The sequence below is a fragment of the Cavia porcellus genome, unplaced genomic scaffold (assembly GCF_034190915.1).
Source record: "Cavia porcellus strain 051 isolate PalLab524CR breed Dunkin Hartley unplaced genomic scaffold, mCavPor4.1 scaffold_9, whole genome shotgun sequence".
Taxonomy (NCBI): domain Eukaryota; kingdom Metazoa; phylum Chordata; class Mammalia; order Rodentia; family Caviidae; genus Cavia; species Cavia porcellus.
In genome coordinates, this window is record NW_026947492.1 from 1,145,735 (window position 1) to 1,173,297 (window position 27,563).

Genomic DNA, 27,563 nt, shown 5'->3' on the forward strand with positions numbered 1-27,563 from the left:
TTTCTGAAATGAAGATTTGCATATTCCAACTAGGAATCAAATTTATGTTTCTTAGGACTGATTCAATGGAAGTGTTAACAAACCCTGACGGCAGCTTCTCCCCACCCAGGCTCTCAGGCCCGTATCACACCGCCCTCGAAGGGCAGCCTATGTACGAGGGTTTCCTAATGAACTCAGGTCTTACTCATCTTCATCTCATTTGTAAACTGCTTAGTCTTGTGCAGAACCTGTAACATTTTTTAAATTCTCATATCCTGTTTTCTTGAATAGATTATAAATTTCTTTTCTTTTTTTTTTTTGCCTTTTTCATTTTTATCGGTACCAGGGATTGAACTCACGACTCCCTGCTTGCAAGGCAGGCGCTTATGCCGCTGAGCTAAACCCCCATCCCTGATCATAAATTTCTTAAGACTAGTGATAGTGAACCTTTTAGAGACTGAGTGCCAAACTGCAAACCAAAACCCACTTGTTTATTACAAAGTGTCACTACAACAATTAAACCTGAATACTGAGGTTTCCGTTTAGAAAAAACAACCCACACATTAATGTCTTTTGTTTTAAAATATACAGTAACATGTGCGTCATGGATTCACCCACCACTGTCTTTGATCCTATACAGATTTCATATTTCATACAAATATTAGATGATCAAAATATTTTTCAACTGTGTCTTATTTTAATGTAAGTGAAAACATCACTCATTTGATCCCTCAAAATGCTGGGATTTACTTAAGTAAATCAAGTTGATACACTTGAAAAGGGATATCCCGTTCCTTTACTATCTTAAAGATATAATTGAAGATATATAATTCCTAACCTTGTTATTTTGATTCCGAAACAGTGTGTTCAAAATACACAAATTCTAAAATAACAAGGCCAAATGAGCTTCCAGGACATTCACATTAGTGCACAGCAGCTTACCTGGGGGTGCTGGCAGCCCACGGTAGAACGTTAACTTTGCTTCTTTCTTCCGTGACTCTGGGCAAGCTTAGGACCGAGCCCACAATTCCTGAGCTGGTCTGGCAGGACACAGGGAAGTGGGGATCGCCCTCAGGGCACCCTGAGCCAGGGTGCTGGAGAGATGGCCTGCCGCTGCTCAGGAGGACAAACAGCTACCTGAAGTGAAATGTCCTATGGTCTTTTTTTTTCTCTTGAGTGTCTCAATAATCAGTTGGTCCTAATTATTTTTGTTTAGAAGAGGAGCAAGATAAAGCTCCGGACCAAGCCCACAGCTGAAAGGCAGGAAATGAAGGCACCTGACTTTCCTCCTGCTGGCCGGCACCTGCTGTCCGGCAGGCTGCTCACCGTGGCTTGCCCCTGGGGTGGTTTCTGTTGGCCTATCAGTTCCCTGCTTAGTGGTCACGAGGCCACTGCCAGTCTCTCCCCCAGAAGCCCTTTGCCAGGCCATCTGGAGCTGGGGAACATCTCCAGGCTTCCTGGCTGGAACTATTCTTTAAAATCTGCCCACTATTCCTTCCCCTCCAAGCCTGGTCCCAGGCCTCCAACCTGACCTCAACTGCTAAGACACATACATCAAGGGAAAATGTCTCTAAACATTTCAAAGTTAGTAGAGGAAATGAAGCTCTTTAGTATTCAGATATTTTTCTCACTCTGCACTCACACACCGGAGTCCATCTGGATTCATTAGTTTCAGTATAAACAGAAGTTGAACACTGGAAACTTAACAAAGCCAAAAACCTAAGTTCATATACACACTCTTTTCTCCTTCCTCCCTCAGCGAATCAGCCACCATGCTTTCTAATTTGGCTTGAGTTAGCTATTTCCTCCTAATTCTTGAATCTTTCTCCTTTTCTTCCCTGGGTACGGGCCTGTATAATCCATTTGGGGTTGCTATAACAGAATACCACAGACCAGGAAATTTATAAAGAAAAAAAAACCCCTTCTTTCTCATGGATTTAGAGGCTGCAAAGACTGAAGCATGACATTAGCATTGTTAAGGGACTTAACGGTGTTTCATACCAGGATGGAAGGCAGGAGGGCAACAGAAGGCAAACGAGAGGCAGCCAAACTTGCTTTCATAAGGAGCCCACACTCCTGATAACTAGTCTGTTCCTGAGATAACGCACTTAATGCTTTTCTGGGGCAGAGCTCTTATGACCCAGGCACCTCTCATCAGGCTCCAGCTCCAAACACTACCGCATTGGGGAATAAGTTTCCAACGTATGAACTTTGGGGGACGTGCTAAGCCCCCATGTGCAGCCTCGCCTCTAATCCAGACTTCACCCAGAAGCAGGCACTAAGACAATCTGACTAAAACTCGCTCTAAACATTTCAGGGGCTTCCCGCCCCCTCCAGTTCTGACATCCTGGAGTCCTCAGCGGAGCACGCAGGCTCCCACGACCCGCTCCCGTCTCTCTGTATCTCACGCTCTTGCCCGTCACTGCCTCTCAATCTGTATTCTATAGAGAGGATGCAGACAGTGCCTCAGTCTCACCAATCTCTCACATCTCGGTGCCTTTACTGACGCTGCTCACTGCATGAGGACTGTCTTTCTCACCTCTCACCTCCTCAAGAAGCCGTTCAGAATGGTCTTCTCCAGTACACGGTTAAATGATCTCTCTGTGCCTGTACATAATTATCTATGATTTGCAACACTGTAGTGAAGACATAGCTAGTCCTCCATAGTCTGGGGCTTCCACCAACTATGGATTTAAAACATTTGAAAAATGTTCATCTGTATTGAATAGTCTTTTTCTGGTCTTGATTCCCTAATTAATATAGTTTAACAACTATTTACATAGCACTTACATTTTATTAAGAATAAATCATCTAATGATGCTTTAAAGTAAATGAGAGGATACGCATGGGCAATCTGCAAATACTACATTTTTAATTTTATCTTATTATTAAAATATTTTGGTTTTTTGAGACAGGGTCTTGTGCAAGCTGGTGCTTGCATAGTGCAAGCTGGCCTCAAACTTGCAGTGACCCTCCTGCTCCAGCCTCCCAGGTCCTGGGGTTAGAGTGGTGCACCACTATGCCCGGCCTACATCATTTATTTATTTATATTTTTCTTCTTTTTTCTACATAGCTTAAATAAGGGATTTTGGTATCTATGGATCATGGTTATTAAAGCTGTTTTAAAATCCTTTTCCTTCACTGCATTGAAAGATTGTACAGAGCATTTTTTATATCTCCAGAATGAGGTACATAGGATTCCAATACCCCTGCTAAATAATGGCAACTCTGAGACAAGAAGATGAAACTGCAGTGCCACTCCTAACACTAACTGCTGACTGACCCATAGTTAAAATCCTGGTGACTACCTGCCTCCCAGGAAGGAAGGCAGATCCAAGCCAAAGAAGTAGCCAGGGCTGGGAATTAAGCTCAGTGGCAGAACTACCTGCCTAGCAAGTGCAAGGTTGTGAGTTCAATCTCTGGTACCAAAAAAGAAGTAGCCAGAGTCTGACTTACTTCCTGAAATGACCTCACATTCAGAACTGTAGCATTTTCCATCTTTAGGAGGCTGTCACTTGTACCCAAGTGCCTCAGAGATAAAGCTGAGGTAAGCTGCAAACAGAAAAGCTTTTGTGCCACTTGAATGATAAAACTATCCCTGATGCTTTGGGGAACTGTTTGCAAATCTGGCATCTGTAATTTTCATGAGTTGGTCTATGGACATATGGAAATAGTTTTTAATAAAAAATTAGTATTTATGTATCATTTTGTCTCTCAGAGTTCTCCTTAAGGCTCTGGGAGGCCCCAAACAAGGCGCTAAACATTGGCACACGGGGAAGTGGGAAGAAAGCCTGGCGGAAGCTGAACCAGACCTTGGCAGAACCGCGGGGGTGGGATCTGGTATGGCTTTGAAGGTGGATACGGCTACCCTGCAGGAACTGTGTTACTCATAAACTGGTTTAAGACTTTGCCTGGATGACAGTGGCAGAGCAATTAAACAACGATGGACAGACATGACCTAATTTACTGGCCTCCAGTTGCTTCACTGGAGCCAGCGTTGTACTGTGACCTACAAGTAAAAATGAGTTTTGGTGGGTGAGGAGGCAGATTGCTGAGGGTGGGGCGCGGAACCTGTGCCCTCCCTGATGTCGCCGAGGAGGAAGAGGTATCTGGAAGCAGACCAGTGTGGACCACGGGCCATACTCTTCCTTACGTGCTCCCCAATGAAAGTATGAGCCCCTTGCTGGACACCCCACTCGCATACTAGCACCTTTCCTGCAGTGAGGAGAGAAGAACCTAGAGCCAATACTTAGGAACAACTTTCCGCAGCAGAGTTCTTCCTTGGCTCCTGGAGACCCCGAAGAGCAGCTTCGCAGTGCAAGCTCAGGGGCAAATGCTACAAGCGAGCCAGCAAATTAGGCCTCACACAGCACAGTTCCCAACGTCGTTGCATACGCCTTTATGATTTCTGAATAAAAAATGACTTTTGGGGGGAAAAAAAGGAAACCATTCATAAAATACATGGCATCAGTTTTAAAGACAGGCATTGAACAAAGCCAGTGTGAAGAATTTCTGACAACAGTGGGATTCAAGGAACTCAGTTCATAAGGCCAGGATCGAATTACCTTGTGACTATTATACCATTTGTGTTTACACGAACCCATACTCAGTGGGCAGCAAAATAAAACAAAAACAACACAAGTAAAAAGTGGTTTTCCAGGTGCCAAACTGAACAGTTTGAGGGGCAGAAAGTCCCTTTGATCCTGTTAAGTGATTTTAGAGTAGGAAAATACCACCCATAAGGTTTATTATACTGTGCCAGGCATGGCCCTCTTATTTGTCTTTTTGTAGGATCCCAGGCTTTCTCCTTCCAAATGACAGGGTTTTGTGTGAAATTAGCAGTCTTTTAACTCGTGTGAAAGAGCACAGGAAAGACAGGACAAGTGCAGTCCGTGATTTAACTGCCCAGGAATCCCTTGGTGCACAACAGTCACTGAAGAACTTTATAAAAAAGTACTGCATCGACCTAGATGTAGCGCAATTAGGCTAGAACGTCTCAGGGCACCATCTGGTACTGGTAGTTCTGGTATTTCCCAGATAATTGTGATTTTATTCAGCCAAAGTTGAAAAGCTTTCTTAGCAGAGCCCGTAGCCTACAACTTGTCATCGCAGATGCCAGACAGACACATCAGATGTGCCAATTAGTCTCTGGGCACAGGCGGACACAGAGCACAGAGAAAGCAAATGCATAGCTCCCCCGGGAGGGCTGAGTCTCAGCACCCTCCACCCAGCTTCACTGCTGCAGCTGAACTGAGCAGTGGATCACCCTCACTTAGGGTCCCCCACGCTCAGTCCCCGTCCCCATCTCTTGGAGGTGTTGCAGAGTAGATATTTGGGCCTAGGCTGGCTAGAGATGCATCAGTGACCTGGTACGATGGACATGACCACCAGCATCTGGACCAGGGCGAGTAACCAACTGAGAATGCAGCAACATGAATGTGGGGTGTGATCAGCATCCCGGGAGGAGGTCAGTGCAGACTGTGAGAGGCCAGCAGAGCGAGTGGCTGGTCCCCAGGAACATCTTCATGTTCTGAGTCCTTCAAATTCTGGCTCCAGTTCAGGCATAACTTTTCCACAAAGCTTCCTTTACCTAAATTGCCAGGAATGAGACTTTCTTCCTTTCTACCCAAAGACCCTGACTGCTGCATGCATGACAGAGCCTGTCACGGTCCCTTTCTGGAAAGAAGATCCGGAGAAGAGTGAGGCAGAGACAAGACACAGCACAGAAAGGCACCTCCCAGGGTGCAGAAGCAGAGACAGGACACGGAAAGGCGCAAAGGCGAGCGTGGCGAGAGCAGCGGACACCGGAGAGAATGTTCAGGCAGGGACGCAACCCGTGAACTGGCGGTGAGAGAACACAGCATCTAAAGGACGAGGGAAGGGAACAGAAATTGAAGAGGACATGCAGTTTTACCTCCCGGCTCTGCCGTGTGGAGCAGGAAGGTGACCTCTACTGGCTGCATTCCCCAGGTTACCTGCCTAACCAGTTGCTTCTAACCAGTTTCCATGAGAAACTGCTAGGCTGGGGGTGAGAAGACAGATGTAGTCAGTGTATTTCTCCTCTTCTCTCTGCCTCATGAACAACTTCTGAAAGTGGCTGTCTCTCACATCTCCAAACCCCGGGTCACTCATGGCTCCCCTTTCTTTGGGGGGATCTCAGCCTAAGGGCTTGGATAATACCACCTGCTCCCCTTGACTCTTCAGGCAGTCCTACGGTAGAGTTGGCTTGCACTGACTCATATCAGCAGACTTTTAAATATTCAAGGATTTTGCAACTGATCGTTAAACTTGCTGGCTTGAAACTGGTCAGCACAACAAAGCAGGCGGCCCCTCCCCAGGAGAGCCAGTCACCAGTGCGAAACTGCTTCCCACCTACGGGCGGCAGAAGCTTCCTGATTGTGTCTATCTCTGGTTTGCCTCACTGCCCTGATTGTTTTCTTGCTCCTTTCTGTTACTCTGTGGCCCATTCATGACAAATATTCTATTTAAATACAGAATAATCTCCATTTTCCTGATTGGATCATGACTGACCAACAGACAATGGTCTCCTAAAGAGCTTTTCTCTAGCTGACTTGTAAGTAGGAAACATTAACTTTGTAACAGATGAAGTTCTGTTTTGTCTTCCTACCTGTCTAGACATCCTTTTAATGGCTTGTCCTTCTGGTTAGGTAGTTCTTAAAGCAAATTAGTTTTGTTATAAGTTAAAAATGTATACTACTTCTGTTACAAAAACAAACTACTTTTCCTCTGCTCTCACACCACAGCAATCCACACGAAGATTTTTGTGACCAGAACTCACGCAGTGCTTTCTGCCAGCTTTTAGTTCAATTCAGTTCTGACACTGTCAACCTGGAGCTAGTTCCCCCTCCCCACAGAGTTCAGATGCCAGCAGAAAACCCCAGATTGCTTTTCCTGTGCTTCTGTCTGGCTGAAGTCGAGATTCCCACAACCCTCTACTTACTGAACTCAGAAGAACACATTTACTGGTTTCCTATGAATAACAAAGGTATAAATGAAGATGCGGTGAGGGGCATGGAGCGCCCAGGCCCTCTCCACTGTGCGGCTCTGCAGGACCTTCCCCTTGTGGCCGCGCCTTGAACCCTGGCACTTGGGGCTTGTCTGGAGACCCCCCTGCACAGGCATGATCCAAGTATGGATGAAATGTGACTGGACAGAAGGTTAGGATCTAGTAGTGAGGCTGAGTGGGGAAACCCAGAAGGCCCATCTGTTCATGGGCTTCCGCATTTCTTCTCCTGGATGTCTGGCAAGGCCCCTTCTGAAATCAAAGTCAATCATCTCATCGGAGGAGGTAGCCAGAGAATTTCTTTTAAGCTCAGCAGCTCCATGGAGGATGGAAGAGAGGAAGCTAGATTATAATTTTTATGATCTGCCTTGAGGAAAAGATATTCTGCTCCATACGGCCTGGAAGGGAGTTACGAGCCAGGAACCATGGATGGAAGTAAGGAAATGCATTTACCATATCACACCACCCTACCAGGACACTGGTTTGCTTTGGAAAAAAAACCAGATCTAAACGGCAGTCAGGTCACCTTTTTGGAGACTTCAAGACCAGTGGTCTATCTTCAGCTGGGTTTGTCACTTGGCATAAGAAATAGGAAGAAAAAAGAAATACAAGCAAATCCATTAACTCTCTGCACTCATCTATATTATGGCAATCTTGCTTTTTTCTACGAAGGCCTCTTCCCCTCAATCGCCTTATTCCACAAAAGCTGATGTTGTAACATTTAGTCAGCTGTTTGTTACTTGGTTGGTTGGTTGTTCCGTAGTCTCCACATTATCCACGAAGGCTGTGTCCTGAACCCCAAGTGGAAGCTTGAGACTGGTTGGTACCCAGCCCTATATATACTGTGTTTTCCACCCTATGATAAATTTAAACATAAATTAAGTACTGTAAGTGATCAGCAATTAATAATAACAATATGTTGCTTTAGAAGTTATGTAAACACGGTCATTCTCTTTCAGAATATCTTATCGTACAACACTATGATGTAAGACAATACGAGGTCTCCAAGAAGATTTGACGTGAAGTCCACAGGTGCTCCTACACAAAGTTACGTGGCCACAAGCACTGCAGCACTCAACAGTCCAGCTGAAAAGCAAGTCAGCTACTAAACACCTAACAGGCAGGGGATCAGGGTGGCTATCCTGGACAGAGGACTGATTTATATCGCAGGTGAGACAGAGCTAGACAGTGCGAGATTTCAGCAGGGCACACTTTAAATATTATGTGTAGAATTTTCCACATATTTTCACATTTTGGTTGATCATGAGTAATTCAAATCACTGAAAGTAAAACCACAGATAAATAAAAAGGACCTACTGTGTATCATGGGTTCTAGAAATGGATGGAAATAAATGTTATCAAGACAACTCACTAGCTATTTGGGGAAAAATCAATTTATATACTTATCCTACTTTAGAGACAAAATATATATGTTAAAATATTTTAAAAGGTTTTAAAATTAGAAGAGATTTTTTTAAAATGAGGTCTTGCCAGGCTTGGTGACACATGCCTGTAAGCCCAGTACGTGGGAGGCTGAGGCAGGAGTACTGCTGTGAGTTCAAGGCCAGCCTGAACTGCATTAGCAAGTCTCAGAAAAAAAAAAATGAGGTTTCTGTGTTGATCTCAAACAATCTTCCTGCTCCAGCTTGCCTAGAAGCTGGGACTATAGATACTTGTGCTGTCATGACTGGTCCAGATGTGAATACTGACCTGATTTGTGTCTGAGAAGAACCTACTATCTTAAAAACAAAATGAAAAAAATTTAAACTTTGTACATTTTATTACATACAAATGAAGAAAAACTATTTTCAGATAAATAAAATCTAAGTGCAAGCTGGAAGCTGGGGAATGTCCATGGTAAGTAAGTTAAAAGCCAACTTCCTCAATTTACCGAGAGACATATAAATCAATAAAACAAACTGTGCCAACCCTGCGCCACATTGTGCTGGTGGCCGTCAGGCATGCGCCCTGCCATGTCCCTCCCTTCTCGGTTCCGGCAGCAGCAGTGTGTCCGGGCCAGGGCTGGATCCTGGCTGAGCCACGCGTAACAAAGCACTTCAGTCCCATCCCCTGGTTTCTTAGCTTCTTCACAGCTAACGGAGGCCTAAACTCTGGTTCTAGTTAATGACACATAAAAGGAGAGATATGCTTGGAAAACATCTGGGCAAGATCTTATCTCCATGATAAAAGGAACACTCGCACCCCTGGGTCTGCTTTCCCCTCTTCTTCCTGCCCTGAACATGAATGTGATGCCCAGAGAAGCTGTAGCCGTATTACATTACAAAGACATCTGTCCTGTTTAATGTCCCGAAACCACTAAGCCAGCTAGCAGCTGCCTAATTCCAGTTGTTTTGTTATGCCATAAAATTTACCTCCAATTTCTTTTTCTTTTTGAGACAGGGTCTCACTATGCAGTTCAGGCTGGCTTGAACTTGCTTTGTAGCCTAGGCTGGCATCGAACTTGCAGCAATCCTCCTGCCTCTGCCTCCTGAGTGCTAGGATTATAGGTATGCGTCACCACACCTGGTTCCAATTTCTTAAAGCTGTGTTTAGCTTTTCTGTTGATTGTGATGAGAATTCTAGATGCAGAGCTAGATACATAAATAGGCAAAAATACGAATAACATGCATAAATCAAGAAACACAAATGAATAGTAAATTTATAAAGAAGTTTAAGTTTGCTGTAACCACAACATTAGAATCTAAATAAAGCACATGAAAAGTAATTTCCTACAAAATTAGCAGATATGAAAAAAAAAACACCGTCTAGTGCTAGGAATAGTATGGTAGACACATACTAATATGGTAAAATAATCTTGGAAAACAACTTGGGAACAAGTAACAAAAACTTAGAAAACATTTACATCATTTAACCTAATTATTCTACATTTTGAAATTTACTCCAGAGAGATTATTTGAATTAAGACTGTACGGCCATGGCCATACCAGCCTGAATGCACGCACTAGTTTGCCACAGTGTCGTTTAACGTACAATAAAAACACACTGAGTAAAACATCAATGGAACTAAAATAATGGATAGTTAACTAAATATATAATTATGTATTTTATATAGCCACTCGAGTCTTTAATTTGAGGAGGTTATTTTTATGTTCTAATATTATATAAGGAATATAAATACAAACAGTACGACTATAACTATGTTAAAAGTGAATGCGGGAAAGACAATTTGAGTTTCGTCTTAAACACACAGTTAAACACACTCCCCATATATTCTTGAGAACAGGTTCACAATACTTAGAAGGTAGTTGTTTGTACCCACATTGTTCCCAATAGCTAAATAGTGAATGATCCAAATTTCTATCAGTGGATGAATGGATAAACCAGCTGTGGTACATCCACATAAGAGAATATTATTCTAGCAAGGATCAAAATACTGATATATGCTGTAAGGTGGAGGAACCTCAAAACCATGTTAAGAACCCAGGCACAAAAGGCTACTTTTTTCCTTTTTCTTTCTTGAGACAGGATCTCATCACGTAGCAGAGTGGCCTCAATCTTGTGATGCTCCTGCCTCGGTTCCCCTTGGTGCAGGGATTCCAGGCCTGCACCATCATGACCAGGACGGCTGTATTTTATAGGATTCGATTAATACGAAATGCCCAGAATAAGTACATTCACAGAGATGGAAAACTGATTAGCGGGTTCTAGAGTTAGGGGCAGAAGGGAAAGGAGAGTAACAACCTCACACGTTCTACTTGAGGGTGACAAAAACGTTTTTATACTGCATAGAGGTGGTAATTGCACAACACTGTGAATGTACAAAATGCCATGAATTGTTCACTTCAAAGTAGATAATTTTACATTACATGAACTTTAACTCAATAAAAGATTCCATAAAAAGTAGAGAGCCACCATGGGGAACGGAAGAGAATCCAGCAGCCAAACCACGCCCTCCCGCGGGCCAGCCTGTGTGTGCCTGGGAGACAAGGGTGCCACCCTCCGCCCCCATAAGCAGCAGGCTGATTCGGGGGAGTCAGGCTGAGACGACAGCGATGGAAGTGAACAGAGCAACTTAACGCTGGAACTGCTTGCCCTGCAGGCCTACAGCTGGTAGTCTGAGCATCTATTTGGAGGTAACAATACGCATCATAGCAACTGTGCGGGATCTCCTTCTGTCTTATTTTTGAAATCCAATGTTTTGTTCCATTGTACTGTTTGTTTTATTCTTGTACCTGGTAATCTGAGCAACTATTTTACGATATGCAATATAATGACCATTGCTAAATTCCTATCATCTTGTTTTGAAAACTTATATAGCTATTGTTATTCTTTGTTATTGTTTTACTTTTGTTGTTTTTTGATTTGTTTGCTTCTTGAATTTTCTGTTATTTTTTTTTCTTTAAAATAAAAAAACTTGAAAAGTCACCCCCCCCCCCAAAAAAAAACCCTAATTCCAGACCATTCTGGCTCCAGGGAAGGCCGAATAACCACTTTCTATCCCTTCTCTCCTCGCCATGAAACATGGATAAATGCACAGAGCAGTTACCTGAGGAACCTAAGTAGTCATATGCACATGGTGAAAGAAAAGCAGCCATGAACTTATTCTTGTCTGTGTTGAGGGCAATCCAGAGTCGGAAGTGGGCACGGTGTGAATGGAGACAGTTCCTGGGAAGACCCCTAGTTCAGGCTGGAGAGCAAAGGCAAGGTGTCCTGACCGCAAGGGCCGTGGTACCAGGGCCCACGGGCGCTGGAACTGCGGGAGGAGAGGCTGAGGGCTGACGGGTGCTGTGGTGCCCAGGGGGCGGCAGGCGTCCTTACAGTGTACTCTCCTGCTGGAGGGCAGAGCACTGAAAGGGGAGCGCTAAGGAACTACAAAGTCAGGGAAGACTGCAGGAGAGGAGAGGAGCCCGCGGGCACAGCGCTGTGAAGTGGTGAGGGAATAAACTGTCCATCGGAACCGGATATCCAGGAGGACGCCCTTCAGGTATGAGAGTGAACCAGATTTACACATAAAGAAACACAGACTCCGCTGGGAGCAGACTTGCTGCAGGACTTCCTAAGGGGAGTTCTTCAAGTGTGAGGGCAAGTTTACCAGAAGGAAACTTGGAATAGCTACATTGCAAAAGAGCTACAAGAAGTAAATTCAGGTAAACAGGGTCTTTCCTTAGCATTCATGGGGCAAAGTCCCAGAATACCCTATTACCATTACCACCGTAAATGCCAGCATCTGTAGAGTTTTAATTGTTACATAAAATGGCATAGTATTTGAATACCCCTCCATATACACCATATACACACATCCTCCCACATGCTTGAGTCTTCTGATCTAGATTACTTGCAAAATCTAAGGCAACGTAAATATTACATAAAGAGTTGCGTACTATTTAGGAAATAATGACAAGAAAAAAGCCTGCACATTTTTGGTACAGATGTAATTTTTTCAAGTGTTTTTGATTCATGGACTGGGATCACAGTTCACTGGTAGACAGCTTACCTGCCGTCTGCCAGGCCCTGGGCTCATGCCCAGCACTGCAGACATGTAAATAAAATAACCGAGTGAAGAAAAATTCATCGTCCCACAGATCTGGAGGCCAGAGATGGGGGGGGGGGGCGCGCTGTGGTCCCCCTGAGGGCTCACGCCGGGCCTGCCCAGCCTGGCTCCAGCTCCTGCTGTCCTTGGTTTGTGGAAGCCTCACTCTCCTTGGCTCATGGCATTTCCCTCATGCCTTTCAGTGTCTAAATATTCCTCTTTGTAAGGACAGCCTTTATATTAGAATAGGAGCCACCTCATGACATAGCGATTTCATTTTAATTGATTACCTCTGTAAAGTCCGGAACTCCAAATGAGGTCACATCCTGAGTACCGAGGATTAGGACCACAGCACATATATACATACACATTATATTGTATATATAGTATAAAATATATTTTATATATAATGTATAACAATATATAAATATAAATGAAATATATTTCTAAAGAGAACACAGTTCAGCCTCCAAGAGGAAGGCTGGTTTGATATTTTAAAATTTGTTACTTTACACTGCCATATCAATAGTCTAAGGAACAAAAATTATATGATCATGTTAACTTATATATTTAAAAAATGGACAAAAAATTTTAGCAGCAAGAAATAGAATCTGATAAAATGCATCTAAAACAAAACAGAACCACCACTTAGAGCTAACATCACACCTAACAGTGAAAACCGAATACTGTACTTGGCTACAAAACAAGGATGTATAATTTCAACATTCTTATTCAATATCATGTTTGAAGTCCTAGCCAATATTAGACAAAGAGAAGAAATAAAACACATGCATATCAAACATAAGACATGTACCCAGGGCACGTGATGATGCCTGTAATCCCAGCACTCGGGAGGCTGAGGCAGGAGGACTGCCATGAATTTGAGACCCAACTGGGCTACATAGTAAGTTTGACACCCTGAGCAACACAGTGAGACCCTGTCTCAAAAGAAAACCAAACCAAATTAAAACAAAACAAAACAAATGTAAGTAACTGCCTTTATTTGCAGATGACAATTGTTTACATAGATTACCACTCAAAAAAAAAAAAAAAAAACTACCAAAAACTAAAAGACATTGTGCAATAAGTGAGTTTAGCAAAGTTGAAATGTAAGCCTCATGCTGGTAGTAATAAGAGGTAGGGCCTTTGGGAAGTAATTAGTGGGCTAAGATTAGCACCCTTACAAAAAGCCTTGAGGGGGAGACTCTGGCCTCTTCCGCCACGTGAGTGCACCCAGAAGGCACTGCCCACCCTATTAGGTACCAAACATACCTTGATTGTGGACTTCTCAGACTCTTGAACTGTCAGCAGTACATTTCTGTTGTTTATAAATTGCGCAATCTAAGGTATTTTATGATAGCTGCACAAACAACTGAGGAAAAAACTAGAACCTCTATACACTGATGGTAGGAATTCAAAATATTATAGGTCTGGGGCAAAATAATTTGGCAGTTTCTTATAAAGTTAAAAATAAGAGATCTTTTGATTTTACTCCTAATAAAAACACAAATCTTCACACAAAAATCTGCACACAGACATGGATAGCAGCTCTATTCAATATCATCCAAACCTGGAAACACTACAAATGTTCTTCAGCAGATGCCTGGATAAATAACTGCGATGCCCATGTATCACGTAATAGAACATGTACCACTCAGCAATCTGAAGGGATGAATTACCGATACATACAACTTGGGCAAATCTCAAAGCCGTGTTACAGAGTTAAAGAAGCGAGTTTCAAACGGTTACGTCCTGTGTGTTTTTCTATTTATAAACATTCTTTAAAAATAAAAGTATAGTAATGGAGAACACAGAGCAGCTACCAGGATAGGTAATTTACTCTCTTCCCATTACTCTCTTTTCCTTCCACTGCTGATAAATGCTTTGTTTTGAAGTTGAAACCAAAGAAAACTGGACAGCAATCTTTAAAAATCACAACTTTTTAGCTCTCAGTTTCGTCTTTCATCACTAGAAAGCTGTCACACAGTGGAATGAGGAAGTTGGCTACTGCTTGGCGTGCCAACTTAATATTTGAAGGGCAGCCTTGCAGTGGGGTTGTTGGCAATGTCAACAAGGAAACATTCCTGAGAAGGCGAGGGAGCCGAGCGCGGTTCTCAGATGCCACAGGCTGCAGCCCTGGATGCAGGTGAAGGACAGAATTTCCCCAGGCGTGTGAAGGTCAACGCTTAGGCAAGGCTCTCGCCACCGCTGCCCAGTTTTAAAGCATGTGTGTGCTAACAAGGAAGAAAAACACTTTCTTCTGGCCCTCGCCTGACCTTCCTTTGCCCTTCATGTGGTTCTCGGTTAAGGATGTCTATGCTAATGAGGAAGGAAAGTATTTTCAGACTAACTCAAGCGGTCCTTCTGTTGTTGCTTACTGGTTTCCAATCTTAGTACGTGTGCTGCGGAAGCAACCACCCCTTTCCACGGCTTCCCAGACCTTTCTTTCCCTGTCTTGTAAGCATAAGTCCCAGTTCATCTTGCTGGGTAATGAGCACACACTAAGTATGCGAGGCTCTCCACCTGAGATAACCCTCGAGCCCAGGGCTCAAGGATGGTGTACGATTTACTGCGCACCAACGCACACGTGTATACACTAGTATACTACAGTTCTTCTACACTTAGACATTTTAAATAAAGAAGTTATTTTAAAAAACATTTGTAAAGGTAAAAACATTCTGCATTTCATTATTAAAAACTGTCATCATTATTTTTTATAACACAATAAATGCAAGAAATAAAATAGTAAAAGAGTTCAAGTCAATTAAATATCATTCCCAAGACAGCAAGCCTAACAATTTAGACTGCATCCTTACAAAACACATATACACGTTTGTTAACATAAGTGGTGGTCAGAAGTTTTCCTATATAGGAAGCTACTGAAAATTGTCCTTCAATATTTATTATTTCATTTTCTTTAGGAATAACCATCCTCACCTTTTGGTTGGGCACATGACCTCCCACAATAGTCTGTTTGCTATTTTCATGGTCAGTGGAAATACCAAGAGCTTTAATAGGAGAAGATTTTGCTCATGGCTTTGTTACAAGCCAGAAGGGTGATGAGCGGGAAGTCACAGTTTTCTTGTACTGTGGGAGGCAGCACTACAGCGACTGCTTGCTGACGCAGTTGCAAATCCAACAGTTCCCAGCTTGCTAGTGCTTCTCAGGACAGTTACTTGTCCCCCTCGCTGAGCTTCCTCTCTAGGGTGGAGATTTATTCAAAGCCCCCAAGTCATCAGGCTGCTGTGAGAATTAAATGAGACAATGCATCCACACAGCTGGGCAGAAAGCAAATGTTCAGTAAATGGTAGGCTTCATTAGAGTTCTTGTTCCTGCCTTTTCCCAGCCCTGGACTGAGGATGAATCCAGCAGTGCTCTACACTGAGTCACATTCCTAATCCTTTTACAAACTGCTTTGAGACAAGGTCCTGCCAAGTTACCCAGGATGGACTGAAACTTCCAATCCTCCTCATCTAGCCTCCAGTATCTGGGATTATAGGACAGGTGTGTGCCTCTGTGTCTGGCTTTTGCAAGCTTTGGAAAAATAAAATTAAAATCCTGGCAATACCAGGTTTAGGATGAGGCTAAAAACAAACATAACTAACAAACTTTAAAAATTAAAGGATGTATAATATCACAAAGCTTAAAAAGGACACCACAGTTTGCCCTTGGGTTATGGCCTATGTTACCATAGTTGTCCTATGTGTATTGCCCAGGGAGACCACTCCAAAGGAGTAACATGAAGAATAATCTGCAAGAAACTTCCCGCCTTGGTTAAGGGAATTAACAAATTCCCTATTGTTGGAAAGCACAGCCTCCTCAGAAAGTCATGGTATTAATCTGACACCACTGTCACATGGCAAAACACTTAAACCTGTAGGGCACACCTTTACTTCTAGGCACTGATTTCTTTTCTTTTCTTTTTTTTTAATTTTAAAGAGATTAAGACAAAACAGGACGTAACAAAGCAGATCAGAACAGAATAATGCAAGCGACACAGTATTTCACCAGAAGACAATCCGTAATTAACAGTGCCTATCATAATGTCTCTTTCTTTGAAATAGTTGAGCATAACTTCATATATAATAGTATCAAACATAGAAAGATAGTATAAAACCATTGAAGAGAATGAAAGTATTACAGGGCATAGAGAACCAAATAACAGAAAATGAACAATGGCTACTATATTATCTCATTTTCCATAGAAAATTTCTTTATATTATCACACATATACAATCGAATAAGATACAACATGATAGAACCAGAGGAAACAGAAGAACAGACGCATGGCAGGACTCCACAGTAAGATGATATTAAATCAGCACTGGCTATTATGACTTATTTTCTTCAAAATAGCTGTTCATACCATCACAGATAATAACATCAAACAAAACAGGTTAAAACCATTTCATCTAATGAATGAAAACATTATAAGGCTTCAAAGCAATGTAATGGGGAGTCATCATTACCATAAATTCTTATGTGCTCTTACTATTTCTTACAGTAGGGAGACTATACAGTATTTATACATGTGAGTTTGATTTATTTCGCTTATGAGTATGGTCTCAAGTTGCGCCCATTTATTTATAAATATCTTAGTGTGATCATTCTTTATAGCTGAGTAGTACTCCATTGTATAAAAATACCACACATTTTTATCCATTCCTCAGTTGATGGACACTTAGGTTGTTTCCAAGACCTGGCTATTACAAATTGTGCTGCTATAAACATGGGTGCACATATATCACTGTGGTATGATGTTTTCAGTTCTTCTGGGAATATGCTAGGCACTGATTTCATGGTCCCTTTTCCAGTCACACAGGGCACCTCTCAAATGGATTACATTGATATGAGCACTTCATTTACAGGCTCTGCTATCAATAAAAACATTCACCGACTGAAGCCATTTAGGACAGAATCCGCTTTCATTCTCTGCCGTAATCTCATAGCCAATATTGTCTGGCATATAGTAGAATTCCTGACAATTAGGGATTTGGTGTCTCTTGAAATTCTTATCTCTTAGGGGCAAATTTCACAGGCCAGCAGAGAAGAGGCCAGGCAGAAAGCCAAAGACAGACAAGAGGCTAGTGTATCTGGCTTTTCATCTTTGCAAAATGATGCTGCTTCTACTAGCTATGGACCATTTCACAACATTACAACATACAGTAGCCTTCAAAACTATGCAACATCTCAAGGACACGAGTGTAAATCAATCAGAAACAAATAAATTATGGAAAAGCTTTCTGGGCTGTAATCTTACTATTGAGCAAAGAAGGTCTAAATCTAGACGTCATTTGTCAACCACATTATATCAAGCATCGTAACATCTTACATTTCATAAGTTTTCTGTAACAGGAAAAGTAAACATTTTTGTCTTCCTGGTATCTGTTTCCTGCTTACTGTGGTGATACAAGCTACAGCAGTATGTTCTCTTTCGGAGTTTCATTCATGAGAGCTGTTGATGGAGGTGGGGTGGTAGGGGTTGTAATTGTGGTTTTTAAAAAACTGATTTTAAAAAAAGATATTTATGGGACTACATTTATAAAAATATGTGCTAGTTGAGATCACATATATATGTGTATGTCTGTATACATACATATGTAGTTTTGGAGCCAAATCAATTTTGGTTTAAATTCTAGGTCAATCATTTGTGAACCATTTCCTGGACAAATTCCCCGACTTTTTTAAATTTAACTTTCCTTTCTGTAAAATGCCATTGACAATACCTATCCCAAGGGATGGTTGTATTATTCAGTACTGATGGATAAAACAGTTTTGAAATAGACCTTGATTTGAGCTGTTTAACGTGGGTAAGATACTCAACTGCTTAATTTAGATGAGATACTCAACTTGTGTAAGTTGCTTTCTTCTCTGTGAAATGGGAATTAAAGAGTGTGCCTAAAGGAGTTACTAGGAGGATTAATTAAATCTGTGTAATATATTTAATACAGTACCTAGTGTACAGTTAAAGGCTACAATAAACGTTAGCTGTTATCATTACTGCAATAATTACTGTTATTATATTAAAAAGCAGCAGTTAATAAATGTTGATGTGGAATCTTTTCTACCTTCGTCTCAGACTAATGAGAAATACCTAAAAATTAGACAATTGGATCAAAGGCAAGGCATATCTTTATAGATACATTGTGATACTGCTCACTCAAAGGCTTGCAGTTCACTTATGTTACTAACATCAGACAACCTGTTTCACTCTCATTATCACCAACAGTTTTTTTCTGTTATTTTTAAAGGGGCAATGTGGTATCTCAAGATTGCTTTTTCATTTATTCCTGTAAGAGTGAACATTTTCCCATCTGTTCTGTTTATTGTTGACTATCTTCTAGAGTGAAGATTTATTTCTATCTTTTTGCCTATTTATCAACTTGCAGCTTGGTGATTTTCATAAAATTTGAATAAACTGAATGTATTAGAAACATTAACTATTATATTTAATGCAAATACTTTCCCATTAAGCTGGAACTCAAGAAGTCTGGTAGGGATGAGGGCAAATCAGGGAAAGTTCTGTGTTCAGGAGCAGTTCCGTGCACGGGGTCACCGTCTCCTCTGTTCTCACAGTTTCAGCGCCCACGTGAACATCTCTGGGGCTGTGTGTCACTGTACACCTATATTTATGACTATGGGATATTTCTTCTTGTCTTATGGACACCTCAAGTCTATTATAGATACAACTGACTTACTGAGATATCCTCCAACTAGCTAACTTATCCAACTCCCACATTTGGTAGTCTATAATCCTAGCCAAGCGATTTTGAGGGTGTTTGTTGATACTGTTTAGTAAAAAGGCCCCTAGAGTATCTCAAACAGGTCTCCTGACTTGGATGTTATTGTGTGTAGATTTTTTTTTTTTTTACTGGTACCGGGGATCGAACTCACGACTCATGGCTCACAACGCAGATGCTTAAGCTGCTGAGCTAAATCCCCAGCCTCATGTAGATTTTTTAAATTTTGGAAACTACTAATAGAGAAAGCAGAAGCAGCAGCCAAGGTGACATTTATCCCAAGCCCTTTCTGTGTGCCAGTATCTGCTACTAAGCAAATGCATGTGAAGCACAGAAGTAGAAGAGCCCTGTGTAGCTGCCATCCAGGCATGAGCAATTAATAAACAGGAGGGGCTGGGAACTAACAAGGGGTAAAGAAAGTACTAGAAATTACTACTTTGGGGATTTGGTCTAACCTTCTATCTTAGTTTTATAGTTTAATGGTGACATTTTTGAAATTGTTTTGGTAAGTACTTTAGTATTTTAAGCGTTAATATTGATTTTAATATTAATATTGTGGCTTTTCCTTGCTGATGCGTCATTTAGGATGCGAACAGTGTGAAATCAGGAAATGTGCTACACTGTTCATTCTAAAATCTAGTCCAAACCAGGCCTGTTGGTGCACGACTGTAATTCCAGCACTCAGGAGGCTGAGGCAGGATGACTGTCCTGAGTTCAAGCCCCTATGGGGTATATAGCGAGTTCAAGACCAGGCTGAACTACATAAGGAGACCCCCTCTCAACCAAGAAAAAAAAAAAAAAAAAAAAAAAAGGAAGAAAGAAAGATCTAGGCCACTGGGCTTTGCCATCAATGTACAGATCCAGCTGCCTCCAAAGCCAACTGAACTGGGCGACCTAACTGCTGTAGGGAACACACAATAACGCCAAGCATGAAGTCAAATATAAAAGGACAAAATTCCTCTGAATGACAATTACAATAAAATTAAAATAAATCATGTCACTCTTTCAAAGTCTATGAGAAGTCAAATTGATCACATCCTAAATAGAAGCTTCCTTCCCTGTATTTATTTCCTAATTCCACCTTCAATTTCCCAACGTACACTTGAGCCCCATCTTCAGGGACAAGGAAGGGTTCCAGTACCACACACAGAAGAGTCTGTCTGGGAGATACTTCTGTGCTGAAGCCACACTCCGTGCAGCTCTCAAGTTCTTCCCAGGGTCGGGGGTGCCCGTAAACATGTGAGCATCTCCAAGTGTGGGTGGCAATGGACGCACTGTGCTCAGGCGGACACACTGTCTACATCAGGAGAGTGATGAAGACTTTTTTTTTTTTTTTTTTTTTTTTTTTACGGCAGACTAGTATGACAGCATAAAACTCACATCCTCAAACTTCCCATTTCCCTCCGCCACCAAAACTCCTGCTGGGAGAGAAGAGTGCAGACGAGGGTTTCCCAGCCGGCGGGGGGTCCTGAAGGCTGAGGGCCGCGGGAGGACCTTGGGGGGCGGTGGGCGCGGACGTCAGGGCAGAGCCGGAGCAGCAGGGGCGCAGGCCCCCAGCGGTGGCCACCGAGGCCGCGGCTGAGCTCCGGGCGGTGCCGCCAGCCGGGTGCCGTCCCGTCTCTCACCACGGCACCTCCACGCAGGACCGCGCGGGTCCCCGAGCCCCGCCAGCGCCGGGCCGCCCTGCCCACGGAGGGCCGCCGCCTCGCCCGCCCCCGCAGGGCGCCCCCTCCGGCCCGGCCCCGCCGGCAGCCGGAGCCGCACGCGCCCGAGCCGGGCCGCAGCGCCGTACCTGAGCCGCGCCTTCTCCGCGCGCTGCAGCGCCTCGTGTCGCTCCAGCACCCGGAGGATCGCCCTGGCCTCCTCGCCGCTCAGGAAGCCGAGGTCGCGGCCGCCAGGGACTCCCGTCATGTCGGTGCGGGCGCCCCGCCGCAGCGGCGTCTCCGGAGCCCGAGCCGGCGAGTCCCGCCGCGCAGCGCCGACCGCCGACGCGGGGCGCCCTCGGGGCGCAGCGTGACGACACGCGGGGGCGCCCTCGGGCGCACCGACCGCACCTGGACGCACGCCGGGCGCCGCCCGCCCCAGACGCCGGCCGGGCGGGAGCAGGAGGAGCCGCCCCGCCCGCGGACTGTCCGGGCTCCCACCGCGGAGCGTCCGAGCGCGCAGGCCCGCGGAACCCTGCCGAGCGCAGGCCTGGCTGCAGGGCCGGCCCCAGCTGTCTGCTATGGCGGTTGCCGTCCGCTCTTACAACTTGAGTTTGGTTAACAGTAGGCGTGAAAGGGAGACACACTCATAACTACCCTTCCTGTGCAATAGCCAGGAGTTCCTAGAAACAGCACTGCGGGACACGTGGAGCCTCGGCAGCACAGACACTAAGACGCGCAAAGGCTGGAATCACCTGCCCTTGTGGACCAGGCTGGCAGAAACGCTAAAGCAGCAAAGCCTTGGAGAGAATTCTTCCCCAAGTTTCCAGTCTCTCATACACTGCCCCCTCCAGCACCACCACCACTACCACAGCCGTCCCACAGAAGGCATCTTCAGACTTTGGAAAACCAACCGACAAAACCCATTTATGATAGTTTAGAAGGTAATCCAGGACAAAGAATGGTAGAAAGCATCTCTCACTAAACTGAAATTTAATCCTTTGAACCACAGAAATCACTTGTCATTGAGAGTCAACTATTCTACGATGTAATGAAGTCATGATAGAAATTTTAAGACATTCATACTTATTTTAAAAAGTATCAAGTCTTTTCATAAAATATGTTTTTCTCCTCTTGGCTTCACTTCCTACACAAATACAGCTATGTCAGATGGAATTTCCAGACTCTGGATTTGCTCATTTTCTTGGTGGTAGTGATGATCACTAACATCTAAAATAAACTTCTGCATGCCTCTTTTTATGGTAAGTGAGCACAATAAAAATTTTGTATCTGTATCAAAAACATGAAAATAAACATGTTTTGGCCTCTGGGCCCTCCACCTACCCTGAGCGCTACTTAAGACAGCTAGTCATTCCATAACTCTTTGTGGATATCTGCTATCTGCATGAGGAAGGAACCAATGCTCATCAGTGTTTTACAACACAAACCTCTTTTATAAATTGTCTCTGCGTTCATAATGGTGGTTTGGGTGTGTGTTTTGCATATGGTGTTTGGCTTTTCTAGTATGTTCATTTACTCATTTATAAGGCATGTCCTTTGTTTTTGTTTTTTTTTAGACAAGATCTTGCTATGTAGGCTTGAACCTGCAGAGATCCTTCTGCCTCAACCTCCCAAGTGCTAGGATTACAGGCATGTACTATCACCCCAAGGCCACCTGGGACTTTTTAATGTGAGTTGCTGGTGGGTTTTTACTATTTCAACCAATATTTTCTGGTACCTGTTACATAAATGTATTGTACACTAAACAACGTAGTCCTTGTCTTTAGATAGCTTGTAATCCAATGGGGAAGATAATAGAACATAAAAACAAATACAGGATTAAAAAAAAAGTCCCATGAAGGTGTAGAAAAGAAATTAGTTGCAGTTAAATAGGTCAGGGGCGAGGGTGTGATATTTAGGTCGCAACATGAAGGATGAGATTTTAACAGGAAGAAACAGGACCAAGAGGAAAGACATCCTGGATGGCACAAGTGCGTTCTAGGCGTCTTCTCTTCTCTGTTCTCTTAGCGCCCCTGATTAGAGGCTTCGGCGAGCAGACACTGGGGAACTAAGAAATGCACATTCAGGGATTCGTAGGCAGTCTATTGGGTAGAGTATATATTCTCAGCAGAGTCAAAAATCTTACTCTTTTTTGTGTATAGGACACAGATATACACATAATATCTAGACATATATATAGTGAGCCTATGATATTAACATGTTGTGAAAGGGTGACAGATTTGAAAATTCTAAAAAAAGTCTGGTGGAGACAATAATGAAAAAGAGGTTTAAAAGCACTGGGCCAGCACAGAGGACACATGAAGAATAAATACAGCTGGGGTCTGACTGTGAATGCCACGCTAAGGGACCTGGATTTCGTTGTTAGGAGGCGCTGATATGGTTTTGAGGCTGATAAGGTTATTTTGACTGCAGGAGGCGAGGAAGAGGAGCCTGAAGATGAACCCAGAAAGCCACCGTGTGGGCAGCTGGTGTGGGGAAGGTGGCCGAGGGCCGGCGAAGCGGTGGGAGTGAGAAAGGAAAGGGAGTGAGAGGAGTCAGTAACTCGTTAGGCTGAGCAAAGCTTCACGGGGGGATCGTGGAGATTTCACGTGGAGGGTCGAAGGAGGCCAGCTGACCCGGTGGAACCAGAAACAAAGTTGGGCAGGGATCAGCTGTTCTTTTTAAGAATCAGAAGTGTAAGGGATGTGTAAGAATTCACCCACTTGGTGACACCCAGCAAAAGGCTACGTATGGGACTGGGATTCTTGAAGCAGGGTTGGAGAGGTAGAGTTGGAAGTCATTCATTCAAAACTGATCTCTAACCTGAGACAGGACGGGCCAGGTGCGGCAGAGGTCACGGCACGCAGAGCTGTCAACTTTGCCTGACCCACCTCATTAGACTCAGCACTGAGTCACGCTGCAGCCTGGGGTCATGGGGTGACAGGGCGCATCCTTAGGGTTTTATACCGACATTGTACACTGGGAGATTTATAAGGATTGACAGTTCCGGGAAACAGAAGTGAAAAAGAGGTTTAAAAATAGTTTCACTGAGGTTATAAATACTTTTACTGTTAAAGTAAAAATAATTCTGAAATGTTCGTTTTTATGGGCTTTTTCAGCCAGCTGCAAGTAGCCATTTTCAGTCTTCTACCTGGTAACCCTGGTTATCTCCTGCTCAACCTCTCAGCTAAGGAGATGGTCATCAGTTTGGTATTTATTTATTTATTTGTCTTTGAAACAGGGTCTCGTTATGCAGTTCAGGCTGGTCTCAAATTTGCAATAATCCTCCTGCCACAGCCTGCCAAGTCCTGGGATTACAGAAGTGCACCACCATGCCTGGCTCTAATTTGATTTTTAATAGTAACATGACTACAAAACAATCTTTAGAAAACACTCCATCTATACTCTCTAGGATGTTGTCCAGATTCCCAGGATTGGGCTCAGCCTCTTTTTTTTTTTTTTTTTTTTTTTTTTTTTTTTGTCTTTTTGTCTTTTTGAGATAGTCTCGCTATACAGTTCAGGCTGGCCTTGAGCTCACTTTGTAGCCCAGGCTGGTCTTGAATTCGCAACAGTCCTTCTGCCTTAGTCTCCCTTTTTCTTCTCTGAGAATCACCTGGCTAAGAGAGATACTGTCACACGATTGAAATGTCTCATTTTTGCCATCCACTCTGCATTCCCTCTTTGGCCCAGCAGGCTACTGGAGAAGCAGCACGATCGCGGAGGGATGTTTTTCACAGAAGCACATTTCTGGCTTGTTGAGCCTTCCTTTTGGATGATTCAGATGTTGTCTTCTCTTCCAATCACAGGTCACAGGTGTGTTTACGGGTAACGTCCCGTTAAACAAGCAAATACAGGTCAGTTTGAATAAAGATGTTGGTAACAGGTTTTTATTAGTGAATAAAAGGTAGAAATCTTCTTTTGTTGGTATCAGGAATCAAACTCATGATCTCATGTTTGCCAGGCAGGCACTTAAGCCACTGAGCTAAGTCCCCAGGCCCAGGTGTAGAGATCTGGGAGGTGAATTTGCAGCTGTTCAATCCAGTTTTCACTATTCTGACTGTTGAGTGAATACCTTTGAAAGTCTGGATAGGCTACATTTTTGGTCTCCTCATGGTTCCAGGCTTATGTCCACAATTATGGAGTAAATATTCCATGACACCCAACAGCTCAAAAATCCATAGGCCTTAACCTTTTTTCTAACTCACATAAAAAGATCGTAACAGAACAATTCTTACAAGATTTTGTAAAGCTTCAGTGAGATAATGTAACATAAAGCAAATATTAAGGTCACCACATAGTGCATACTCAGTAACTGGTACCTATGTATAATATTATTTGTACACAGAGTGGCCTACACTTTGAGAATTATTTTCTTTGATCATGAAGGTAATAACTATTAGGGTGAGGAAAATTGAAAAACACTAATATAAACATTAGATAGGTAGTGACCAAAATCTCAGGTTTGTTAGCAGAAGAATATCATGGAAGAATGTGTCCTGCAGCAAAACGGGCTCACTAGTGTTGTCCGGACCGCAGAGCACAGGGTGAGGCTTGGAAGGGGTGCGGACATTATCGGTGACCGGCTGATGGCACAGATGGTGACCACCGCAGGCTTTGCTCCATCAGAAAGTATAGAACAAGGAACTTCATGCTCTTTCCTCCTGCCAATGAGACAACATAGCATGCTCCTTCCACTGCTCTGAGAAGCGAAAGGTGAGGGTCATGCAGACAGGCCAGAGTCGTCTTACTTGTGAGAGTTCCTCACAGAAAAGTGAAGATCGTGTCCCCCAGTAATGCTCATCATAGGTAAATGTAAGAATACAGGAAAGAGCAAAGCCTGTGAATATCTTTGTCAAGTATTTAATAATTATATTAGTTAATAACACATTATTAGCTATTGATATCATTATTCTTGTCTTTACATTTGAACTTATATCTGGATATTCCCAGGCTTGCATAATATTCGTATTACTCAGGGATCCACCATACATCATTATCTTAAGGAAATCTATAGACGGCCACATAAAGAGACATTGTAGAAGACTATTCCACATAATACCACCTCTGTCTAGATCCTTGAGTAATATAACCTTGTGCAGGAGTTGTAAGACTTCTGTAGTGTTTACAAAGTCACAGAGCCCTTATGTGACAGGCAGCCTAAGTGTACGATTCTAAAACCCGCAGTGCCTGATGAGGCAAGGGGGGCCTCCTGCTCTTTCCTGTCAGAACTTAATCTGACACCTATACCTGAAAGTCTGCCAGATGCAAAAGCAAAACAAAAGTCCAACCAAACCCAAGAGCTGCCAGCACACATCTACTGTTCTGTCTGTCCTCCCGTGGACGGCTGATTCTGCCGAGTCCCACGTCCTGACAGTGGCAAGACACTTTCAGGGGATGAAGAAGGAAGGTAATGCACTCGGATTGGTATAAGTACCCAAGACCGCTCAAAACTCAGAAATAGATAAATGACACATTCCCAAATATCATACAAATCTATAGTTAGCACCAGAGAAAACTAGGCCAATAAATAAAACATATAGGTCAAAAGACACATCCTAATTCTTCTAGTAACGATAGAAGCAAAAAAACCCTCCTTTTCTTTTCCTTTTTTTTTTTTTGGTGCTGGAGATTGAACTCTCAGCCGTGTACTCCCCAGGCAAGTGTTTGCACCACTGAGCTAATCCCCAGCTCTCCCGACCCAAGGTACAAGAAAACAAGAAAAGTGGAAATAAATAGGTAAGTAGAATTTGTTTCACAAACACAAGGATATTTTAGTAATTTTGATATTAACATAGTTTACCTTATCAGGACATCAGAGGACAAAATTAATATGATCAAAAGTTCTTTGAGAAAATTTAAGATTGCTTTTTGTTAGAACTAAATTACATAAAACTGTATTTAACATCCTTTGTAAACTAGGGTGAGGAGGCTTCCTTTGTGTGACAAGGAATAGTCTCTGTTCTAGGCCATATCAATATTATCAATAATGATGGATCTATTCAATAAAAATAAATTAATTAGAGGTACCTGCTATTACTCATATTGTTTAACATTGTTCTGATAGTGTTAGCTGATACAGTAAAATGAAAAGAAAATGAGATACAACTCTCAGAAAAGAGAAACCTGGCTGAAGATGATTACTTAGAAAAAGGAAAACCTAAAGAAATCTACTTTAAAACTATTCAGACTAATAGAGAACTGGCTAATACACTGGTCAGTCAACAAATATTTGTGGAATGTCAGCCATGTTGGGAATGTTCTGGAAACTGCGGATGAGTGATTCCTGTGCGTAAGAACATTCTAGTCTAATAGTGGCAGGGTGTTGGGAGCCGCCGACACCGGTCGCCTTACTTGGCGGACGTAGGGCCTGTGGGTGGGGGCGGAGCCTGAGCTAGATTGCCCCTCCCATTGAGTGAGTCAAGTTGGCGCTTGCTTCCTGCCCCCTGATTGTGCTGGCGACTTAAACAACCCGCTCTGTAAGATAGTCTGCCTAGCAACAGCTGATGTTAGCCAGTCAGCCCGCATCGCGCGCTTTGAACTGATTGGCTACTGTTGCCCTATAAAAGTGAATGCCTTTCCCGCCACGAGAGGAAGCACAAAGAGAGATAGAAAAAGTCCACCGGCGAGAAAGGGCTGGTGACAGAGAGGAGGCCTCGCGGGGCCCACGTGGAGACAAATAAAGGCAA

At 43.2% G+C, this 27,563-nt stretch overlaps 1 protein-coding gene across 2 annotated transcripts in view; it reads right to left on the reverse strand.

The window, feature by feature from the left end:
- Exph5 (exophilin 5) overlaps positions 1-21,304 on the reverse strand; it is a 74,949-nt gene extending 53,645 nt beyond the window's left edge. The window contains exon 1 of one of the 2 annotated variants that reach the window (XM_013143685.3): positions 21,027-21,304. In XM_013143685.3, the coding sequence (XP_012999139.2) occupies positions 21,027-21,145 (119 nt within the window). In that variant the 5' untranslated portion in view covers positions 21,146-21,304. Of the gene's footprint in view, positions 1-921; positions 20,989-21,026 lie in introns of those variants that run through there. The other variant, XM_063255714.1, reaches the window with a different exon arrangement.
- Between the last annotated feature and the right edge of the window lie 6,259 nt (positions 21,305-27,563).